This window comes from Rattus norvegicus, chromosome 4 (assembly GCF_021556685.1).
Source record: "Rattus norvegicus strain SHRSP/BbbUtx chromosome 4, alternate assembly SHRSP_T2T, whole genome shotgun sequence".
In the NCBI taxonomy this organism is placed as follows: Eukaryota; Metazoa; Chordata; class Mammalia; order Rodentia; family Muridae; genus Rattus; species Rattus norvegicus.
Genome location: NC_141537.1, coordinates 160,448,092 through 160,471,714, shown reverse-complemented (window position 1 = coordinate 160,471,714; position 23,623 = coordinate 160,448,092). Strand labels below are relative to the sequence as shown.

Genomic DNA, 23,623 nt, shown 5'->3' with positions numbered 1-23,623 from the left:
CAACATCCCACCATAGATGGCAATGATTTAATATTTTGTGAATTGAATTTGCCTCTTTGGGTTAAGAAATCGAAGAAAAAGCTACCCTGCCTATCCTCGCTCTTCCTCCTCAGTGCAAACAACACGTGTGCCTTCCTAGGCTAGTTAAGACACTGACAGAACTGCTTCTGTCCTCCCCAAGCACGTGCAGTCGCCCTCCACGACTACTTAGCTCTCCTTGTGTGGGGAGCAAGGAGCCTGGACCAGAGAAGGAACCACTGTCCACCCATAGAGAACTGATGTCGGCCCATGTGACTCATGGGCAAGCTGCAACAAGAAGGCCAGCTGACCTGGTATGTGTACTTCAGGACCACGGAGATGCTGAGGCGGTGGTCCCAGACCACAGAAAGGCCCTGACCCAGCAGCAGGATGACGTACTGGCCCGACTCCACCATCTCAAAGTGAGACTCATCTTTCAGAGGTCTCTTAACATTCACCTGAAGGAAGAAGAAACCGGAAAATGGGGTGAAGGAAGGCAGAGACCAGGACCCCCTTTTCACACAGCCTGTCTGCCTGCCTTGCCCAACAATACCAGGGCTGGCCCTCAAGACCTGTCTGTGCCCCTGGCTACTTTCTAGCCGAACTCCCTGAGACCAGCAATCCACTCAGGAATATCTGTGTCTGTCTGGCCTACAGACACTCTCCTATAACGACGAGACCGCAGTGAAAACCCAGAGAAAGAGACCAGCATACTTCCTGCCACCTCATGTGAGAAGGGAGGGTACACTGACCCTGCATCATCAACTACAAGTGGTGACTTTCAGGCTTGCTTTTTAATGTGGCAATGATTTCAACCACCTTATCAGTGGAGTGAAAACTCTACCCACCCTTGACAACTACCCACCCCCACCCACTCGTTTTCCTGTCTCCTACCACCCTCCGTTCTCCAGAGTGACTACCATCAGGAGTGAAGACTGAAGAACAGGGATTGTGAGGCTCCACGACCCAGGCAGAAGTTTCCAGAAGAAGTCTGCCCCAAACCACTGACTCTGCCAGGGACATCCTCACTGACAAACAAACCCTCGAAGCCCACGGCAGAGCACTTGGCTGAGTCAGATGCATAAAGCAGAGGGCAAGACCAAGAACCTGTCACTCCTCAGAGATCTCCTCTCCTGACAAACAGGCCTCACACGGGGCTCATCATCTTTACAAATTCTCCCGCTAGGAGACCTGCCATCTCCTAAGCAGCCTGGCTGCCGTCATCTGCCTCAGACAGAGCTGAGCTCTGAAGTAGAGCTGACACCGCTGGCTCCCAGTCAGCAAACTTGCTAAACAGTTTTTCTTTCCTGTCTGAGGAAAATGCACTTCCAGTTCCCAGCTGTCAGGGGTGGGTATTAACAAAACATCAGGGTGCAGGCAGAGACCACGGGAGCAAATGAACCCAGGCTTTGGGAGTTTGTAGCACGGCACGAAACCAAACCAGCTGAGTCAGATATGTGACCCAAGGACAAGCAGCCACTCTGAACGGAGGAGATTCCAGGGTTCCACCCTGATCTACCAAGGCAAAAACTCAAGGTGGAGCCTAGGATCTGCACCTCGCCACTTCTCAAGCTGTCAGGACACGGAGGCTGCGTCTGCTGGCTCTGCCCCTTTTCAGCTTGTCAGAAATCTTAATCTGAAGATCTGGGTGTGTGTCAAGGTACAAGAGTGCTGGCTCAACACGCCTAGGCCCTGGGATCTACAGGACCAGCTGACGCTACTTGACCTCGTTCCCTACAGTGGCTGCCATTCTACCAACACAGTTCTAACTGAACACTGTCCTAATAAACAGGGACAAAGGGGCCAGGAAGGAAAGGGGGAGAGACCGGCGCTTACCTCTCCATTGAACAGTTCAATCTCCCCTCCATCCACCAGGATGGTCACCCGTTTCTTGCATTTCACCGAGGGATAAGTGCAACCCTCATTCCCCACCAGGATCCGAAAGGTCCCAGAGCTACCGCCACAGTAATCCTGGGGACAGAAGGCACCGAGAGGGAAAGATAAACCTTTCTCACAGACCAGAAGATGGCATTGTGACCTCTAGGGTCAGAGAATATCATCAGAGGCACCCTGTGTGGGGGGAAAGGGAGAGGTAGCCACAGGGAAACTCTCTCAAGGGTCTGACCTCAGCCCTTACAGATGGCCCTGGTACCTACACTCAGCACACTGGCAAACCCAAAGAGGGGAGCTAGAGGAGACAGCACATGTATCCACATACAAATACATATATAAACATACACCTACCCATATACCTACACAGACATGCACACATGCATATACAAACACAAGAACACATTCATATACATGCATTTCCACATGCATATACATACACACACATGTACATGTACAAGCATATAATACACATTGGTAAACATATATATTTGTAAACATGTACACACAGGCACATACCTGTACACACATAGATGCATACACATATACTTGTAACTTGTGTATGTGTTCATGTGTGTAGCCATATACATATATAAGCATACACATACACAGACTCACACACACACACAGATACAGAAAACACAGCCTGGCCATCTGTGAGGTGAGCATCAGTCTACTTCCCGGCACTTTTGGGTGAAATGATTTCAGCTGGTTTCTGGGTCCCACAGGTTAGAAGCCGGACAAGGCTGCGGGTGCTTGCCTGGTTCTTGTCAACAGCCGGCTTTTCAGAAGGAGAAAGCTAAGCCTGACAATGCCTCTAATGGGGAGGGCCCCAGGAGAGAGCACCAAAAGACAATCCAAGTGGGAAAGAAAAATAAACACACAGTCTTGAAGGGGAATACTGGAAAATGAGGCACTGGGGAAAAGTTTGTAATCGGCGCGGGGAGGGGAGACACGGTTATGGTCAGCAGCGGCAGCGCCACTGGCTCCTTTCCTCACATTAATTCCATTGTTTCTGAAAGATGATAGACACATAGCCTTTGCTAAGACAATGAGCCTGTGGAGGAGTTCTACAGGACACACACAGGCCCAGAGGCATCAGAAAAGCCATTTCAAGGTGTGTGTGCACTCTTGCACTGTTTCCCAATACACTGTCTCCCTAAGTGAGCTGGGGTGGCTGAGGTTGGCCTGGCTGATGCCCCATGAGTCCTACCCGCTCCCAGCATGCTCTGCACATGATGACCCTGGTTACCCATAATGCCTGCCACACAGGTCCTGCAGCTCCCTCTCTGGTTTTGACACCCTACCTTCAGATCATTCCAAACAGCCTCCTCCCCCAAAGAACAGGGACGGAGAAGCCACATCAGTTCAGCATGTCACGGTATCTCTGAGAAAAGCACTTTACCTCCCTGGTGAACTATCTGGTGTCAGCCAACAGAAGCAATCCCAGGAGCCCACAAAGCGGGGATGGGGAGGCACAGGGGCTGTCAGGGCTTTTGAGAAAGTCCTATGTTCTCCTGATGGACTGAACAGCACCAGCACCCCCAGCCTCCCCTCCTCGCCATGTTAAGGGCAAAAATGGTGGCAGGTCCAAGAGGACCCTAGGTCAGGCACTGCACTCCAGGGGTCATACAGACAAATCCTTCCTCCCAGGAATACTTCACAGCAATGGGCTATGAGGGACGGTGACAACCAGTCAGGATCAGCTCCCACGTGACCTGGTCTAGGTGTCCACCAAAATGAAGAGCCATCTTTCTCTCATCTGTGCCAGTGCCAAAACGGCGTGAAGGGTGCCATACCAATCCAGCTCAGAAAATGAAATTCTGTTCCTAAACTTCCCGTATCCTTGGGGCATCCTTTGGGGGATTAAAAAAAATTACTGTGACAAAACCAAACCCTAAAGTTCTTGCTATTGACAGAACCTGATGCAGAAACTCCCAGGGCACGCCCTGCTCTGTTAGATACAGACAGCACCCCCCCCCCTCATTATCAGTCTCACCTGCACCAGAACGTACTGACACTCCCCAGGGAACAGGTACTTGAGACCATCGAAGGTGAGGTAGTGAGCCATACCAAGGGCAGAGCAAGTGGCGTCACACACGTGGGTTGTACAGTTCCACCTCCGGTCCCGGCAGACACTAGGGAAAGCAATTGAGTGTTACTGATTTGTACCTTGGGCCCCAGGGGCTCGATCAGGCCTTAGGAAACAAGGAGGCAGTGGGGGACACTAAGGCGCTAGGTCATCACTTAGCCTCAGAAGCTAAGCATCTGGAGCCTGTGGAAGATTCATGGGCCTCCAAGCCTAGCACAGAGTCTTCAGGGGAAAGGAAGGCCAGGCTTCTCGATACTTCCAAGGGAGAAACAGAGATACTGAGTGAACAGGGTGAAGAGAAGGCAGGAGTCCTCTCTAAGCCATCTGCTAGGGACTCTAGACTAGAGTGTAGCCTCAACCTAAAAGCTACAGAGTGCCTGAGATTAGCCACAGGGTCACTGTATCTCAGACATATTGAGGCTAAAACCCTTTAGACCAACAGAGATTGCAGGGACAAATCTGAGACTGGAAACCAGTGCGAGTCTGCCAGGAGCGGTTTTCTGTGTGTGGTTATGTGTTTACAGCTATCATGATTTGCTGGCCACATGTCCCGCCCCTCACTGCCCTTAACCAGAGCTGATCTAGGGAAGCCCACTCTGCATGCGTCAGAGGTGGTGAGCACAGGCCTTGGAAACTGATTCCCTCTTCCACCTCTGTCCACATGGGCCCCTAAGACTGCCTGTGGCCCAGAAGTAAGAGGGTGAGCAGAAAGGGGTGCCCATGATGGATAGCCAAAGAAGACAGAAGGAAACCAATGCCTCCCAAACCACTGTGTCCTCCAGCCCACTCTCAGAGCCTGCGGGAAGAGATGGGCCTTGAGAATCAGCCTTAAGGAAGAGCAGAATGCATCATGCACACAGAAAATGATGGAACCTGGAGGTCATCATGTTGAGCGAATTGAGCCAGACTCAGAAAGACAATTATCATGTTCTCTCTCAGGGGTAGGGTCCAGATTTGTTTAAAAGATACAAATGTAGAAGGGGAACTATTTGGGGGAGGGGAAGGAATTGTGGGAGTAGAAAGGGGGACAAGGGAAGGTGACACCAGAGAATGTGTGAGCAAAGCACATGGTATGCATTATGTGAATGTCTATGAAATGATTACCTTGTACAATTAATAAAAAATAAATAGAAAGAAAGAGAGAGGAAGGAGGGAGGGACGAAGGCCGGGGTGTGATTGAGCAAAGTGATGGAAAGGGGCATTTCACAGATGGGGAAACTGAGACAGAGTAAGGGAAAGCTCGCTCAAGTTCCCACGGGGTGTAAGGACAAGTGTCAAAAGTCCTGTGTCCACAGGTCATGATGGTTGGTCCCCAGGGCGCCCCAGAGCCTCACCAGGTGTTGCAGCCGATCTTCACCGTATCTCCTGGGGAGTACGCCTCACCCTGGTGGAAGCAGGGACAGCGCTCCAAGGCCACACACCTGTTTTCGTGCCGGACCTAAAGGAAAAGAAGGAAGGCAAGTGTGTCAAGGGCCCCAGGGACTGACATCAATCCCTGATAAGAAAGTATCCTGGCGCTCAAGCGTGCCAGGAGCCAGCTCGGAGCCAGGGGCAACCTCAGCAACAAAGTAGCCAAGGCAGGAGTCAGCAGCAGGCTGGGGTGCGGCAGACAAAGGCATCCTCTACATTGTGTCTCCCAGTCAACCAAAGACATAACTCCCTCTGTCCTGCTGGGTGCCATAACCTAGGACATGTTTGCAAAGACTTCAGAAAGCCATGTCAGAAGCCCTGGGAGTACGTATACCAGGCTCAGCCAGGTCACCCAAAGGGTGTCTCCCGAGAAGGGGGAGGATGGATAGAGTCTAAAGGAGGATTTACCAATGAACTGGGGCAAAGAAGGTGAAAGTCGAGTGTTCAGAGACAGGCAAATGATGCCCTCCTTAAGGATTCCCAGGGAGCTGGTTTGCTAGAGGATCCTTCAGAGGACTCTTTAATGAGGTGAGCAATGCCTACCTAAACTTTTAGTTTTTTATATATAATTTTACTTATTTATTATATATAAGCACACTGTAGCTGTCTTCAGACACCAGAAGAGGGCATCAGATCTCATTACAGATGATTGTGAGCCACCGTGTGGTTGCTGGGATTTGAACTCAGAACCTCTGGAAGAGCAGTGCAGTGCTCTTAACCACTGAGCCATCTCTAGTCAGGTTTTTAAGAATGGGAAAGTAAACTGTACACACATGTAGTCCAAATTTCATGTGTATGGAATATAGACTGTTGTTGTTGTTGTTAACTAAGGCTAGAAGGAAGGAGGGATGTTGCCTCCGGGTAGTAAGCTTGGATAAAACACTACTAGGCTTATTTTCCTTTCTAGTTTTCATTCCCTCCCCCCAAAAAAATGTTCTTTGATGAGTAGGTGTTATATCCATAATTAAAGAAAATGGCTATCATGTTTGACAAGAATTGATAAGCATTTAGCTCCCTGGACTCCTCCAGGGACTTAAGACTGACCAGAGGAGACATAACAAAGCCAAACTAAAACCATGTCCAAGACATTTGGGATCAGGTGACCCTCCTCCCAAGGTCACCTTCTCCAGTCCCAGCGCTCTGACACGCTATCTGCCGAGGTTCCTTCCTCCCTCCTCGACCCCTCAGGAAGTGACTCTGTAGCATGCTACACTTCCTAGTTCTCTTAGGGACAAGTGGGTAGGGAAAGAAACAAGACCTCTGGCTTGAGGGACTTAAGAAGCACTACCAAGCCCACCCTGACCCCACCGCCATGACACGGCAGGACTTCACCTTGGAAGTGATATAATATACATTGATCACATATTCTCCCCTGTAACCTTCTCTTGTCCCTTGGGACAGCCTAGGTGAAGGCCCACAGCTGCTGTGCTCCAGAACTACCTAGCAAGTAGGAAGAGGAACTGAATATTCACAGTCCAGTGATCTGCTAACCCTACAAGCTTGAGTTCCTAGACCTTTAAACTAAACCCTGGGAATAGAGGTATGTAGAGGATTTCCATAGCAGAATCATTGGTTAAACCATACACACACACACACACACACACACACACACACACACACACGTACTGGGAGGTGGAAAGAGTAATATTCTCCACTTAGCACCACATCCATCTGTCTAAGGAAGTGTCCTCCCATGCCTTGCCCTCTATGTGGTGGGGCAGTATTGGTGCAAAGAGTTAGGAAGGAGCTGATCCTCTGTGTCCTTGATCCTGGTCCTTAAGCCTGAGGCCACACGGTTCTTAGAAGCCAAGAGATCAACAAAGAAGGCAGCCAGTTGGTTGGAGCAAGGAGGGACTGCAAACATCTCCCTTCAAGAACCTTCCAAGGTTCACAATAAGGGATGGGTGGGACGGGGGTGCATGATGTGAAGCTCACAAAGAACCAGTACAAAGTTGGAGAAAAAAAACGGTTCATGCCCATATTCTCCAAGCTTTGTCAGTTTAGATGTCAGTCTGAAGTCGGCCACCTAGTGGCCACCATAAAATTGACAGATGCGTGCACACTACTACAGTTAGCGGAGACAGGTGATTGCTTTAACTGGGAAGGGAAAACCTGGCCCTGCTCACTGGGTATCTCACCTCTGAGGGACACCTTCTGCCCTGCACCTGCAAACAGGCATGGCAACAGGTTCCCAGGCCTCCTGGTGTGCACACTGTCCGTGCTCACCTCTCTTCCAAGAGTCACCCCACTGTCAAGAACGCCATACAGCCATGCCCCGGTATCCCTCTGCTTCTGCTTCATCTAGGTGGGCCCATGGGCACAGCCCTCCTCCAGTGGACATCAGGTCATTGATAGGATATGCTGCCACGACTGTCCTAACAAACTCTCCTCCTCTGGGTTCTCACTGGCGAGGCACACTCTCCTCTCCGCCCTGACTTGCTTTAGTACCATCACTAACTGGCAGCCTTCGATATCAAGATAGGGGCTCCATGCTAAGCGATGCTGCTATCAAGACAACATTGATGTGGGGACTGGTGGGGAAGCAAAACATAACCTTACAGGAGAGAAAAGGCTTTCCAGGCACTGTGTGGAAACTCTTGACTTAAGATGGTATAGGCATAAGAGCTTGGTCAAAAACACCCAGAGAAAGCCTTAAAGAAATCCCCAGCAACTGAGAACCACAGAAACAAAGGGAAGTGGCCAGAAAGTCGGCCAGCCAGGTAAGCAGCCATAATTGAGCTATGTGGCACGTCACTGAAGCCGAGAGTATGACCTGAAGGCCGCCCCCTCTGTCCAGTATGTCCTTGGAGAATACTACAGTGGTGCTGTAGAAGACTTGAGAAAACATGGCAGGAATGCTCACCGTGGGCTATCAGTTCATGATCATTCCGTAAGCATTGTCCAAGCTCAGAACCTCGTCCTCAGGCAGTTCCAAGGACAAGTATGAGGCCAGAGAACACTGCTGTGTTATCTTTCTCTGGAAATGCCTCTGTTCCTAACTGTACTTGAATGCCAAACAGACCACTCGCTCTCCCAAAATGTTTGCTGCCACCTGTCCTCGGTGGTTCTGCTCCATCCATAGCCACAGCGCGGTGTAGCTGAGCTCCACCACATGGTGATTGGGAGGGAAGCATTCTTACCTGACAACTCGCACTAACACGTGAATAACTCTTCCTGTGGGGATTTACCAGGCTGTAAGCTTTTTATAAAGTCTCGCTCATTAACCAAGTGAGCACAGTACTACCATATTTCCAGAAGTTTTGAGAGACATTGGCATTCTTGGATGTTATAAACACTTATTACTTAAAAAGGCATTCACCTCCCATGCCTGAGGCCCCGTAAAACCTCTGGCATCCAAAAATGAAGCTCACTCCAGATGGAACCTTATACCTGGGTTCTAGAACGAAGAATAATTTCCTGTGTCTTTCATTTCCTGACAGGCCATCCCCTAATGCCAGCAAAGCTGGGTACTAGTCTGAAAGATGTAGCTGCTAGATTTCAAAGAATAAATCCCCATCTCCCAGACAACGATGCTACACTTTCCGCAGAGGCCTATCAGTGTCCTGGCCTGAGGACTGGGAACCAGGCAGGTTGAAAGATCCTGGCTCTGCCCTGGATTCCTACAAGGATCCGAAGCTATGGATGGAGTGCAGGAAACAGGACCATGGGCTGTGTTCTGCTGCTGACTAGTGGCGAAAGTAGGAAACACCCTAACTTAAAGGAGTGGCTGCTCCAGGAGCATTTTCTCAACTAAAGAAAAAGTACTAGTCTGGGCTACTTAGTAAGTTCCAGACCAGTCCCAGCTACAAAGTGAAGCCTGTCACAGAAATTCAAAGCAATCAGGAAAGACTTGGGAAACCCTTTACCGCCTCCCATGGTTTATGTGCATGAACTTACTGTGGCAGTGGTCACCATGACACCAATACAAAGTAGCTGAAATGCCTAGGTCTGCCGTCTTCCACCTTCCCTCCACACCCTTCTAAGCCAATACTAAGGTGAAGAAGCAAAGATCTGAGGTGACTTGCCGATTGACTGAGTGTGGGAATCTAGGACTGGAAGACCAAATCAGCACCACCATGATTCTTGCCACTTGTAAAAATCATCCTACCCTCTACCCCTGCAAGAAGGCCTTGGGAACAGCTGCAGGGGCAGATAATCTGCTGTCTGTGGTGGAGCAGAAGTCCTCTGCTCAGCAGGAGCCAGGCCTGTGACACTGGGAAAGAGAGGGCCTCCCCACTTGCCTCCAACATCTTCAAAGAAGTGGGGGGATTTTTTTGTTTGTTTGTTTGTTTGTTTGTTTGTTTGTTTTGGTTTTTGGTGTTTTGGTTTAGAGGGGACATGCATGGAGGAAACATGGTTTGTAGAAGAGGACAATGGCCACTTAAGGTCACGCCAGTGTCAGAGCTGACCAATGAGAATGAGAATGCAGAAACAGACTGTAATGTCCTGTCTGTCATATGTGATGAAAACTGGATGGATCCTATGCTTTGGTCAGATGGAAGGATGGATGGATGGATGGATGGATGGATGGATGGATGGATGGATGGATGGATGGATGGATGGTGGGTTGGGTGGATGGATGGATGGATGGATGGATGGATGGATGGATGGATGGATGGATGAGTGGGTGGATGGATGGATGGATGGATGGATGGGTGGGTGGATGGATGGATGGATGGATGGATGGATGGATGGATGGATGGATGGATGGATAGTTGGTTGTTGGTCTTTGTTGTCTTGGAGTGCTAGAGATGAACCCAAGGCCTTACACTGACTCACGTCCTGTGGCAGTTTGAATAAGAAAAGCTGCCATAGGTTCCTTGTTTTAATATCTGTCCTCAGTTGATACAGCTACTTGGGAGGATTAGAGGGTATGGCCTTATCAGAGAATGGGTGTCATTAGGGGTGGGCTTTGAGGTCTCAAAAGCCCATACTATTCTTAGTTATCTCCTTCTCTCTGCCTCCTACTTGCAGATGGGGACGTAAGCTCTTACTCCTGCTCTAGCGCCATGCCTGCCTGCTGCTCCTCTCCCCATGATGGTCATGGAGTCTAAAAGTGTAGCCTCACATATACTCTGTTTTCCACAGGTTGTCTTATGGTGTTTTATGGCAGCAGTAGAGCAGTAACTAAGACATACCCCCAACTGCTATCACTACTTTTTTTTATTTTTTAGTTAACCCATTTTCACTGTATTTAAAAGCATTGATCCACAACAGAATAGAAATGTAAGAAAATGGACCTTACACCATCCCACCAGTGGCAGGACGAGGAGCTGACCCACATAGTTTCTAAAACTGAGCCCCAGTTATTTACAAACACAGGAGAGAGAGAGAGAGAGAGAGAGAGAGAGAGAGAGAGAGAGAGAGAGAGAGAGAGAACGCTCTTACTACAATTCTATGGAACTTTCTGGCTTCTTTGAGACAACATCTCCAACTTGGACTGGCGTTCAATCATCCATAGGAGGATGACTTTGAACTTCTGTTCCTATGGTGTCCAGCTAGAGGCATGCCCCATTACCACCCATGTTATGCTGGGGGTTGAACCCATAACCTCACGCATGCTAGGAAATCATATCTCTAACTGTGGTCCATCCCTAACTTCATACCTTGTTTGTTTGTTTGCTTGTTTGTTTTATAAGTGATTTTTGTATACATCTCCCTTGCATCCATAACCAACCAAGTGAGGAGGGCAGACTAAGTACATTACAGAGGAGGTCTCTGGGATTCAAATAAAGACTGAATGAATGTCTATTCACAAGGGTGGGCCAGAGGGTGGTGGACATGGTAACTTAACCCCTGTACCCCATTCCTCCTTGGGTCTCTCTGCCCTCAGCAGATCTTCCTCCATCACAAGGTGACTTGCCCCCCACCCCCTTGCAAGCCATCAGATGCACAATACCTAGCCTCTTCTTCAACTCCTTAGTATCATTCCATAGCCCTCCCTCATCACACAGAGAACAGAGAAACATTCATGGGAATGAGGTCTGTACCATTAGAAGCACCCAGGCAAGATGTTCCCAGCTCCCTTTTCTCTGTGCTGTGGCCAGGAACACGTGTAGGGCGCTGCAGCCAGCACGCTGTGCACACTTCATAAATTACATGGATTTCCTTGCTCTGCTGAACCTGGCCCCGGCCATCTACATATCAGTCAGCCTTGTAATGAAGCAGTTGTGAAAACGATCCAACCTCTGTGGACAGAAGCTTTTGTAAGGGGCCTTAGTTACACATGTTTCTGAGAATGCATGCTAGGAGCTTCTGGGTGAGAAAGAAGTGCCTCGCAGAGTGTCTATAACATAGATATAAGGCCACACTCCCAGCCAGAATTAGGGATCTGATACAACTGTTGTGGTTATGAATATCTAATACTACATAGATGCTTTTCTAGACATGCACACATTTCCCTTACAGAAGCCTTGACCAAGCTGGACACAGTAGAATGTGCCTGTAGTTTTAGCTACTCAAGAGGCTGAGGAGAAGGATTGCTTAAGCCCAGAAGTTCAAGTCCAACCAAAGCAACAAAATGAGGCACCATCCCAAATTATTGTTTTTAATTTTTAACATAATAATAAGTTAAACAATTCCCAATGCTGACATAATACTGAAGAAGTCCCTTTTCTTGCCTGAGGTTTCTCTCAAGTCAAGATTCCCCAACTCATCCCCTACAAGAAACACCATAGGGACAACTGTGCCTACAAGTCCCTGAGATAGTCACAGTGAAACCTTATCTCAGGTCTCTTAGTCCCCTGCTTGTTGCTCAGACATGGGACTGAGTTCCTCCTCTCATAAACCCCAATCATCCTTCCCTGCAGTGTGAGTCACACACCCAGGGTAAGGGCCAGTCTCTACCTCCCAATAGAAGACGATGGTTCTAGAAGCCTCAGGGGAGAAGACAGTAGGGACATCCTAGAGAATTAATAGAAATCTCCATTTGGGAAAGGGAGGCTAGAAAGGAAGTACAGAACGGAACTCCTGTCTGACACATGCCATAGTACCCAGCCTTCCTGAGGACATGGAACAAGTTCTGGTTTCAGGACAGAACACCCACAGATCCTCAGGCAGGGTCCTCAGTGTGCACTCAAGTCATCCTACCCACCTTCGCACTGGCTTCTACAGTTTCGCCTAAACCCCTCAGTATATAACTTTGTGTATGAGAAAGTAGAGTCATGGACAGCATAAAGACAGGGTGCATTTGAAAGAGAAAAGTCCAGAATTTACATTCTTCAAGGTGATGATAATAATATATGTATAATAGATTTTATATAAAACTGGCCAAAGTCAGGGGGTGATGGCATATGCCTTTAATCCTAGCATTCAGGAGGCAGATGGATCGCTGAGTTCGAGGCCAACCTGAGGGTGAGTTCCAGGACAGCCAAGGCTGCAGAGAGAAACTCAGTCAAAAAAAAAAAACTTAATAGCAGAGGGAGGGAAGGAAGTCAGAAGTCAGAAGGCTCAGGCATGCTCCAACCATTGCTGCCATTTCTAGAAGGTAAATGGAGGAGCCAAGTGGTTTCAACCAAGCATTGGACCTTGTGTGCCTTTCAAGACATTTACAGCCCCAGGACCAGAATCATGGGACATATGGGGCTGGTCAAGACTTCCCAAGTCATTTAATGGAGGGAGCCAAAAAAGAAAGTGTGGTTGGGGATTTAGCTCAGTGGTAGAGCGCTTGCCTAGCAAGCGCAAGGCCCTGGGTTCGGTCCCCAGATCTGAAAAAAAAAAAGGAAGTGTGAGTGTAGGAAAGCCATAATTTTCTTGTGTTATGGCACAAGGACAGTGTCTTAGTTGTGTTTTCATTGTCAACCTGACACAATCTCGAGTCACCAGGGAAGAGGGAGCAATCAGATTGACCTGTGGTCATAGCTGTAAGGCTTCGTGTTGATTGATAATTGAGGTTGGAGGGTCTAGCCCACTGTGGGTGTTACCATTCCCTAGGCAGGAAGATCTGAGTTACATACAACTAGCTAAGCCTAAGACAAAGAGAGAGGGGACCATGAGCAGAGTCCCTCTGTGGTTTCTGCTCGATTACTGCTCTGAGTTCCCTCTGACTTTGAAGTATAAGATGAAATAAATCCTTTCCTCCCAAAGTTGTTTTGGGTCACGGTCTTTATTGCAACCACAGAAATCAAAGTAGAACAAACATCAACATCTTCACTTAAGAGAGAAAGTTACAGGCAAATATATGTAAATCATACACAACTATGTGTGTATCCTTTCATCCCCACTGTATGAAATGTTACCCTTGGAAAAATTCTAGTAGAAATACCTGTTTAGACATATATTTTCTATAAATTATGTCTTTGCTTCCTAAGGCAGTTCCGTACACTGAGATTTCCTCTGTATGTGTCCAACCCCATCAGCATCAAGTCCAGACATTCTCCTCCCAAGCCCCTCCCTGAATTTGGCAGTTGAATCTACCCAGCATCCCTATCCCTGTTTCTTCCCCTCTCTGACTCCACAGACACCTCATTCACCATGGCCTACAAGAAAATGGATGGGAAGGTTCACCCATGCAGTGCTCACCATGCCTGGGGGACAGAGGCAGCCTGACACACAGCCCAGACTCATGCATTCCAGGTCATAGTTCTGGCACGTCTTAGCACACTCCAGCCCTTGAGCCCGTGGGTTGTCAGCAGGACATACCAACTTGACCATGGGTGGCCGACAGGAGAGGCTCCTTTTGCCTTGAGGAAGGAAAAGAGGCGGTGAGCAAAGCCATGACAGATCACCCTTCTGCACTGTCCAGTAGCCCCCAGAAGCCATCACTCATTTCGGGGGGGAGGCTCAGCACTGCCTACTCGGCAAGTCCTGACACTGCCCAGCCTGCAGTGAGCTCCAGCCCTGAGCTAGGATCTCCATGTGAGACCAGGGCTTCAGGCCAAGCTGATGGCAGCTCTACAGACTGCAGCAGATGTCACCTGATGACCTTCATCCCTCTTGACTCGGTTCTCCCAGTTTGCCCTGAACTGAGGTGCACCGTGGAAGTTTCCAGGTTCAGGCTTGAGAAGACCCAGATTGAGGTACTAAAATGGAGCTTGATGGGACTCAATAGGAACATTAAAGAAATAGTTACAGCTCGTGAAGGAGAAAACCATCAGCCGCAGGGACTCCAAGGTCTACTCCAAGGTCAGCCTCCTTGTAAAATGCCATCACTGACACACCTTCTTCTCCCCCACCCCAATGTGTTTCCACTGTATGTTTCAAAGATTTGCTTCTGGTCTATAAATAAGAATCTGGTCACCCTTCTCCCTTCTGTGTCTTGTCCTCAAATTCTCCAGCAACTGTTAAGACCCTCAAAGACCTCCTTGACCCCACCTTAAAAAAAATCCTATGTTCCCTGAAGGCAGGGATTCTGTCTACTTGGTTCACTAATGGATCATGTTTCCTGCCAATCAAAGAATAAGAACCATGGGCTGGAGAGATGGCTCAGTGGTTAAGAGTGCTGACTGCTCTTCCAGAGGTCCTGAGTTCAAGTCCCAGCAACCACATGGTGGCTCACAACCATCTGTAATGAGATCTGATGCCTTCTTCTGGTGTGTCTGAAGACAGCTACAGTGTACTTATATATAATAAATAAATAAATATTTAAAAAAAAAAGAATAGCAACCGTGATTGGATAATCATGAGAGCAGAGAGTTGAGACAATACCCCCCAAAAGCCCAGTCATATATGAAATATCATTTCTCTCACGCTGGGCAAAGAAGGCAGAATTCACAACTTTACTTTTACGTGGAGATTTGGGTTAAAAAGCTATACTTCAAAATAGAATATGCCTTTTCCTAACCTCAGAAGAAATCCAGGTATTTCTTTACAGTGACTAGACAAGAAGGTAGGAGTGTGGGTGCAAAAAAAGTAGGTCTTTGAGGCAGAATACAGTGGAGGGGACAGAAGTACAAGAGGCCACATTCTGGCTTCACTTTGAATCACCCTCATGCTTGAGGTCTTGCCTCTTGTGTAGGGACCCAGACCACTGTCCAGGGCAAGCTGGGAAGCAAAGGGTATGAGGGCGGAGTCTCAGTGTGAGGCAGAGGAAGAAGGGGTTACATAGAAGCTATTGAGGATCCATTGATGTCCTTCCAACCAGGAGACTACATTCTAGGCCATCATGGTTCTTCCAGAGGCAAAGCCTCTGTAACCTAGAATGACAGCCCACTCCCATGGACTCTGCCCATCCCCCATGGGCCACGCCCACTCCCATGGGTCATGCCTACCCCCATGGGCCATGCCCTCGACAGTCTTTATCACATCTTAAGACAGAACTCCAGCTATTAGGATTTTCAAATAGGGAGCAATTGGCCCAAACCCCTCTTCGTTCAGATCCATCTAACAAGATCCCAAGGTTTCCTCATCAGTGTGTCCACAGTGGGGGAGAAAAGAGCCTTTGAAGAACGATAGGCGTCACTGCTAGCGGGCTCATCAGCCAATGCCAGTTGCTCACTGCACTCGGACTACCACAGCAGATCTCTCTGCTTCTGATAACTCAAGCGCTCTCCTCCCACACAATAAAATTCGTCTGGCCTCTCTCACATGAGTGTGCCTGAAGGATGCTCACACAAGCTAAGAAGTCAATGAGACTCAGGGCAGAGTCAGACCCCTGTGTGCACACCGGCGTGTATCAGATGGTGCAGGCAGCTCTCCCCCCACCCCCACACTCATGGAGAAGAGTCCAGACAGAAGGGAAGAGAACAACCTTTCAGGGCTACAGTACTTACTGCGGTGAGACAAGGGGCTGCTGAGGACAATGTTAGGCGACAGGCTCCCTGAGGCACCACTCGTGGTACAGTGCATGAAGCCATCTTCACAGTAACTGCAGAGAAAACACCCCAGCCTTTGATAGAGGTTTTTGTTATATATGTATTCGTTGTTCCCCTACCCCGACCCTGCTCACTCTGCTCCTTCCAGTGGGGCTTCAGGCCCATAACTCTGGATCTCAAGTTTGACCTGCTATCACCATCAGTGACCATCAGGCCACCAAGTCCAGTGGGTCCCTCTGAGCTCTTTTTCTTTGCAATGTCCCTTTGAACATCCCCATCACTGGTGGCTACTCCATTCTCTGAGAGAATAAAGACAATCTCCATTGGATTTCCCCACTTCTGCCTCAACCTCACCTATAGGTCACAAATCCCCTTCCCCTGGACATCCATGCTTTCTCTCCCCTCACTATGCTGCCTTTCACGCCCCCAGCTCTCATTACAAAAATGTCTCGTGCACTTCTGGCAGTAGCCCCTCTGAGCTCCGACCTGTACATGGAAACATACACACAAACATCTTTATAATTCCCTTCAGTGTCTCAAAGACGCTGTGAGCACAGTGTGTCTACACCAGACCCCAGGCCCCTTCCAGGGCTGGTCTATGGACTGGTATCACCATCTGTTCAATCGGACTCACTGTCAGAATCTAGGGTTCATCCCGACGCTGCTCTCTCCCCACTCTCTCCATCACAATTCAGGATGTTGCCTCTGACATCTTGCTTCAATTCCTATGTTCTTGTTACTTCTACTTCTGGACTGTGCCCCACCCTTGCCGGTCATCCCTCAGGAGCATCCCTTCAATAGAGTTTCCGGGAAAGGGCAAGCCCCACCTGAGCTGATCCCTGTGTTCCCGTCTTCTCCAGCTTAACGACCATCTGTGAATCTTAAGGTGTATCATTCTCTTTAAACCAAAGGTTCTTACACACTGTTTCCCCAAAACTACGGTCACTGCTACCCAACACACATAAGTATACAAACACATACACACATGTGAGCCACACACACAAACATGTGAGGACACGCAAAGTAATGTGTTTAAAGTTTCTACACAGCAAAGAGTTGCTGAGTGATTCCCTACAGAGCGTGAAATAAACTTTACCAGATACACATCTGACAGAGTTTGCAAAGAACCCCAAAACGTTAAACAATAAACGAGCAAACAATCCAAGGAACAAATGGGCAAGGACACACAAACAGATCTCAAAAGAAACAGAAACGTCCGATCAATACCGTGGGGGAAAAAATGTTCATCCTCTTTAGCCACAGACAGCATGCCACTGCTGATGAAGCCAGGTAGGTGCCTCTTACCTATAGTCCTGGCACTTGAGAAGCTGAGGCAGGAGGACTGCCGTGAACTCGAGGCAAATTGGGGCAACAAACTGAGCTCCAAGCCAGCCTGAGCTACAAAATGAGACCCTGTCCCACCCAAAAAGACCAAAAGGAAAACAAATGTAGTGACCATGTAGAGAAAACAGAAGTCCTCTGCACGGTTGGAGCGGATGTAAATCAGCCACTTAGGAAGTCAGCAGAGAGACCCTTCGAGAAACTAAAAAATACAATGGCCATGGTCTAGTGGTTCCAACCCTGCCCTAGGTCTCCGAAGGAATCAGAGTCAGCAGTCAGTAAAGATATCTGCACAGTGCTTTTCCTAGAAGTCACGTCATGCTGTCAGCCCGCACGTATCAATGGAAGGCCAGGTAAGGAAAATGTGGGACGTAGACATAATGAAGTAGCATCAGCCATAAAGAAGAAAAAAACTCAGGTCCTTTGTGGGAAAGTGGGCAGAACTGGGGGCGACTGTGTTAAATAAAATAATCTCTGGCTCAGAAAGCTGAGAGAAGCTCGTCTGCTCTCTCGAGAACACATGGAATCCAAAAGGGAACTGTTAGGGAAGAACAGGGTTAGGGCGGGGGAAAGAGAGTAAGAAAGAGCATATGTTCAAAGTACAGTGTGTGCACATAGGAAAATGTCACAGCAGGCTCAGGACTTGGCACAATGAACAGGACACTAATACGACACTCCAAGGAAATACAAAACATCGCTTAGAAGCCAAAGAGCTAAGGTGTTGGGTACCGTCTGCTTATGGATTGGATAACAAGACAATACAAGTGGTGTGTAGATTGAATACATCCCAATAAAATCCCAATGGCAGTTCCTACAGAAACTAAGACTAGAACTGATATGGTACTTCAAAGGCCCCTGAACACCAAAACAATCTTGACAAAGAAGAAAGCTGGAGGAGCCACAGTTACTGGTTCCAAGCCTATTGCGAAGCTACGGTAATTATAACAATATGGACTGGCAGACGGACAGGTATACAGTCCAGCTAAATAAACAGTTCAGAAGTCAGCCGCCGCCTAGATGGTCAATTGAATCTCTACACCGGTGCCAAGACGTGGAAAGGAGTCTACGCGGTGCCGGGAAACTGGAGTTCCAGCTGGGAAAGAATGAAGCCGCCTGTAACCTTACACCATACGCAAAACGCGAGCGCCAAATGGATCCAGGATCTAAACATTAGGAAAGTCTTAGAAGGGATCATCGAGGTATTCGTGACTTGGAATTTGGCACTGATTTCATGGCTATAATGCAGAACCATAAGGAATAAATTAAAAGAATAGGTAAACTGATTACATTAAAATTCAAACGTGTTCTGCATCAAAAGGCACTAACAACAGAATGAACAAAGAGCTCACAGAATACACAAAGATCCTCAATAACTCAACCCAAAAATGGCTGAAAGATTCAAGTAGACATATGAGAAAAATCTAGAAGTAGCCAATAGGTACATGAAGATATTCAAGGTCATTAGCCATTAAAGAAATGCAAATAATCAAAACCACAATGAGATGCCACATCATACCTAGTGAGATGACTATTAGGAAGGCTGGAGCTGGGGTGATGTCTCCATGGGTAAGTGCCCCACTTTATAAGCATAAGGACCTGCACCCCCCGGAACCCATGTAAAGCCAGACAACATATCTATAATCCCAAGGCACCCATAGAGAGATTGGGAGCAAGGACTGAAGCTTCCCCAGAAGCTAACGGTCCAGCTAGTTTGGCATATGCACTGTAGTAAGCCACAAGAGACGGTTTCAAGTAAGCTGCAAGGAGAAGGGGGACACACGAGGCTATCCTCTGACCTTCCCACATGTGCTATAACACAGATGTTATGTTCTCTCATACACACCACATAAGGGGTGGGGGAGGGGAGAAAAGGAGGAAGAGGAGGGAGGAGGAATGGAAAGAAGAGGAGGAATAGGAGGAAGAGAAGGAGGAGAGGAAGAAAGTAAGAGATGCCAGGGAGGGCAGAGAAATGATTACACTGGTCCATTGCTCGTGGGAACTTCAATGCTGCAGCCTCAGTGAAAGAATACTTTGGTAGTTCTTCAAAAAGGTAAAGAGGATTACTATACGATCCAGTAGTTACACTCAGGGATATTGACCACGCCCCAAATCTGAAGCACATACTCAGATACTTAAACACTAACGTTCATGGCAGCACTATTCACAACAGCAAAGAAGCCAAGTCTCCACCAGCAGGTGAATGGACAAACAGAAGGTACCATGTGTACACAGTAGGATCCCATTCCATCATTAAAGGCATTGGGTTGGCATACATGCAGCAACAGGAGTTAAAGCATTAACCTAAGGGACATAAGCCAGGCACAAAGAAAAGGATGTGTACTGGATCCACTCGTGAGATATCTTGAGTAGTCACAGCCATAAAGAAGTCGAGTGGCTATTCCTAGGCTGGGAAAAAATGAGGAGTTCCTATGTAATGGACCCAGTTTCTTTCAGGGACATAAAGGGTCTAGAGATAGCCGGGAAGAAGTTGGTTGCACAATGTATAGGTGTACTAAACGCCACTGATACACGTTAAGAGAATCAAATGGCGAATCTTGTGTCTTTTTAAAATGTTTCCATTTTCATGAGTCTGTATGTGTGTGTGCGTGTTTCGCATGTATGGGGACACACTTGTATGGATGTGCCTGTGCACATATGGATGCATGTGTGGATGATCAATGTTGGAGTTGGGACTCACTCTTGTTTGCTCTCCTTATTCACAGAGGCGGCATTCTCAGTCCAGAGCTCTTCAACATGGCTAGTTTTTCTACGTAATTTGATTCGGAGATCCTCACCTCTGACTTCTGGGGTAATTATAGGTCACAACTACTCAACCTAGTCCAGTCCTTAGATTTACACAGTAAACACTTCAATTGCTGAGCTGTCTCCATAGTCCAAAATTTTACATCTTTCTTAGCACACACACATACACACACATATATATGCATACACACATATACTCACACATACACACATATATGCACACATACACACACACATATACACATGCACACATACACAGACACATATACACACACATATATACACACATACATGCACACACACATATACACATACACACACATACACACATACACATATACACACACATAGACACACATACACATACAATATACACATGCATATAACATATACACACGTACACATATACACACACATACACACATACATGCACATATATACATGCACATACACATATACACACACATACACACACATATATACATGCACATACACATATACACACACATGCATACATGCACACACTACATAGACACACATAGATATACATACACATACATGCACACACACATGCACACACACATACACACAAACACACATGCATGCACACACATGGTAATGGCAGGAGAAGCAAGCCCTACTTGCCCAACAGTGTTGCTTTAAGGTCCCAGAGGGAAACGCTTGAAAAGTATTGCCAGGCAATTCTTTGACGGGGCTGAAACCAAAAGATCCAGCCAACAGCAGGTGTTGTGACCAGCTGCCTTCTGTGCCCCTGGGATCTATAGCCACAAAAATCAAGCGACCATGAATGGAAAATGCTCAAAAGGAGAAGAATTCTGTCAGTGCTAAGTCCAGCCGAGCTTGTTCCCTGTAGGGCCTAAGCAGAGCAGCGGGACACGTATTCACTGAGCCTGTCACTGCAGGTACTGAGCACCATCTGAAAATGACTTAAGTGTGCAGGAAGATGTAGGTAGGCCATAAAGCAGGTGCTAGGGCATTTCAGGTGAAGGATTCAAACATCCGTGGATTTTGGTACCCAAGGGTGCCATGAAGGGACAACTGTTCTTCCTTCCACTTCTGTGACTTGCACGTTCTGGTTCCACCCTTTCCATCCCTGCACTGCCTTCTAGAATCCTTTTCCTCCTCCCTCCCCCCTTGATTCCTCCCCCCTTCCCTCTTTCCTCTTCCCTCTTCCCTCCTCCCTCTGACTGGTCCCTTCTTGCTCTCCGGTCCACACCTCCTAGTGACTCCCATTACTCTCAGGGCCTCAGGGTTTCTCAAATTTTAGCCCCCAAAGTTAAGTTCATCCATTCTTCCATTCATCCATTCATCCAGATGTCTTCTTGGTAACTGGGTCGGTAAGATCAGTGCCTCCTCTGCACCTCCAGGGAGCCCTCTTGCACCCTGCTATCGCCATCCTCAAGGCTCCAAGTCCTGGGCACCTGCAGGGCCCCTCCTGCCCTCCTGCCCTCCTGCCCTCCAGCACCTGCTGGTCCAGTCCACAGGCTACAGCCTCAGTCCCCTGATCTCCATTCCTTGTGATTGCTTGGTCCACGGCCTAACGGGCTTCATGTCAATGGTGTCAACATTCCCCCACATTCCTCAGAAGCCACTCCCCGAAGCTACACTTCTCTTCCTTGTTCCCTGTTCAAAACCCTTCCAAGGGCCCCGTACCCATGCATACAGAGTTTACAGTCCCTGAGCCTGATCCCACCCTGACCCCTGGAGAGGTATGGGATGTAACGGCATCATCTCTGGATGGGATTGTTACCAGTCTCATGGGAGTGGGTTAGCCTCAGGGGACTGGATGAGTTCTCTGGAGAAACAGTCGTTTAAAAAGTGAAGTCATTTCACATCCTACATTGCACACCTCACACATGTTCACGAGACCCTCTCCAGACACAGGTGCCCAAACCTGGACCTTTTGCTCAGCCTCCAGAACCGGAATCCAAAAGAACCTTCTTACTCTATAAAAGATCCAGTCTCTGGTGTTCAGTTAAAGCAACTCAAAGCATGCTGGCAGGCAAGGCATCACTGAGGTGAACTGCAATACCAGAATTTTCTCCTTCAAGTGCCTGTGCACACAAGAAAGAAGCTGAGAGGAGGGGACAGGGACACCTCCGTTTTCCAGTCTAGAAAAGTGAAAGTGAAGCCTAGCACGTGCGAGTGGACACCGAAGCTCAAGAAATCCCACCGTTGGCATGGAGGTGTCACTGCTTACACATTATGGACACTGAAGACCTGGGAGGACTCTAGCTCTGCTTCCGCCTTGGTATGGAAGTCTGAACAAGCCATTTCTCTCGAGGCCTCGGTTTGCCCATCCGTGAAACAAAGGACTTGAAGGACCATTTCCAGTTCCAGTTCTGCCCCCAAGGAAGCCATCACTCTCCTCCCCAGCACCCAGGCTCACAGCCCAGACAGCTGTTTGCACGTACCACATGGTGTGGTGGTCTGAGAAGATGTCTGCAGGCTGGAAGAGCTCACCGTCGTGGTAACAGGGACACTGGGCCTTGGGCACACAGTCCCCTCTTTCATCCTGGTAGAGCCCTGGGGGGCAGAAGCAGCCTTCAAGACAGACTTCACTGCATTCTTCATCCGGAAGGGAGAGGGATCGGCAGGTCATGTTGCAGGAATTGCCACACTGCAGGTACACCTGGCCCTGTGGGCAGCTCAGAGCTGGAAGTAGGAGATGGAGGAAGGCGTTAGATATGGTATCGTACCTTGCAGCTGTGACCACTGCTGGATCCCCATGGTCACAACCATCCCTTCCCAGTGTAAGCAAAAGTGTACCTTCAGGCGCACACATACACATACACACACACACACACACACACACACACACGCGCACACACACGCGCACACACACACAAAACATACATGGAAAGTATGGGCACACACATGTTCTCTCTTTACCCACACAGAGTAGGCTTGCCTCGCCTGTGAATTCTCTAAGTCTAGAACACTAGAGTCCTAGCAAATCTAAATATCTAGGGTTGGGAGTAACAGGCAGGTGCATTTATCTCCCTGATGATGAGGACAATAAAAGCTACAGTCTCTGAGGGCCTACTGCACGCTCTTCTCCTCAGTGAGTTAGCCCCCACCTCCCCCTTCCGTGGTTCTTACCCACAGGACCCAACACTTGAGCTAAGTATCTTAAAGATCTGGCCTCTCTGGAGGCAGAAGTGAGATCTGCGCCCAACTCTCTGTCTCCCTAAAGGTCACGTTCTCGCCCATCGCACTTCAAGAAGAGCACAGTCCCTTTAAGGATGTGCAAGAATCCTTACAAGGATTACAGGCAGGGACACTTATGTCTACCCCCCAGCAAAGTGGGCAGCCTCAGTCTGCTCACAGCCCTCAT

General features: G+C 48.3%; 1 protein-coding gene across 2 annotated transcripts in view; it reads right to left on the bottom strand.

Annotated features, from left to right (window-relative positions):
* The window catches only part of Vwf (von Willebrand factor), a 135,006-nt gene that overhangs the window by 52,777 nt on the left and 58,606 nt on the right, over positions 1 to 23,623 (bottom strand). For both annotated transcript variants that reach the window (XM_087655640.1, NM_053889.1), the window contains 7 exon segments: positions 22,701 to 22,941; positions 16,120 to 16,214; positions 13,931 to 14,091; positions 5,335 to 5,438; positions 3,908 to 4,046; positions 1,855 to 1,989; positions 330 to 476 (listed from right to left, as the gene is read on the bottom strand). In XM_087655640.1, the coding sequence (XP_087511766.1) occupies positions 330 to 476; positions 1,855 to 1,989; positions 3,908 to 4,046; positions 5,335 to 5,438; positions 13,931 to 14,091; positions 16,120 to 16,214; positions 22,701 to 22,941 (1,022 nt within the window).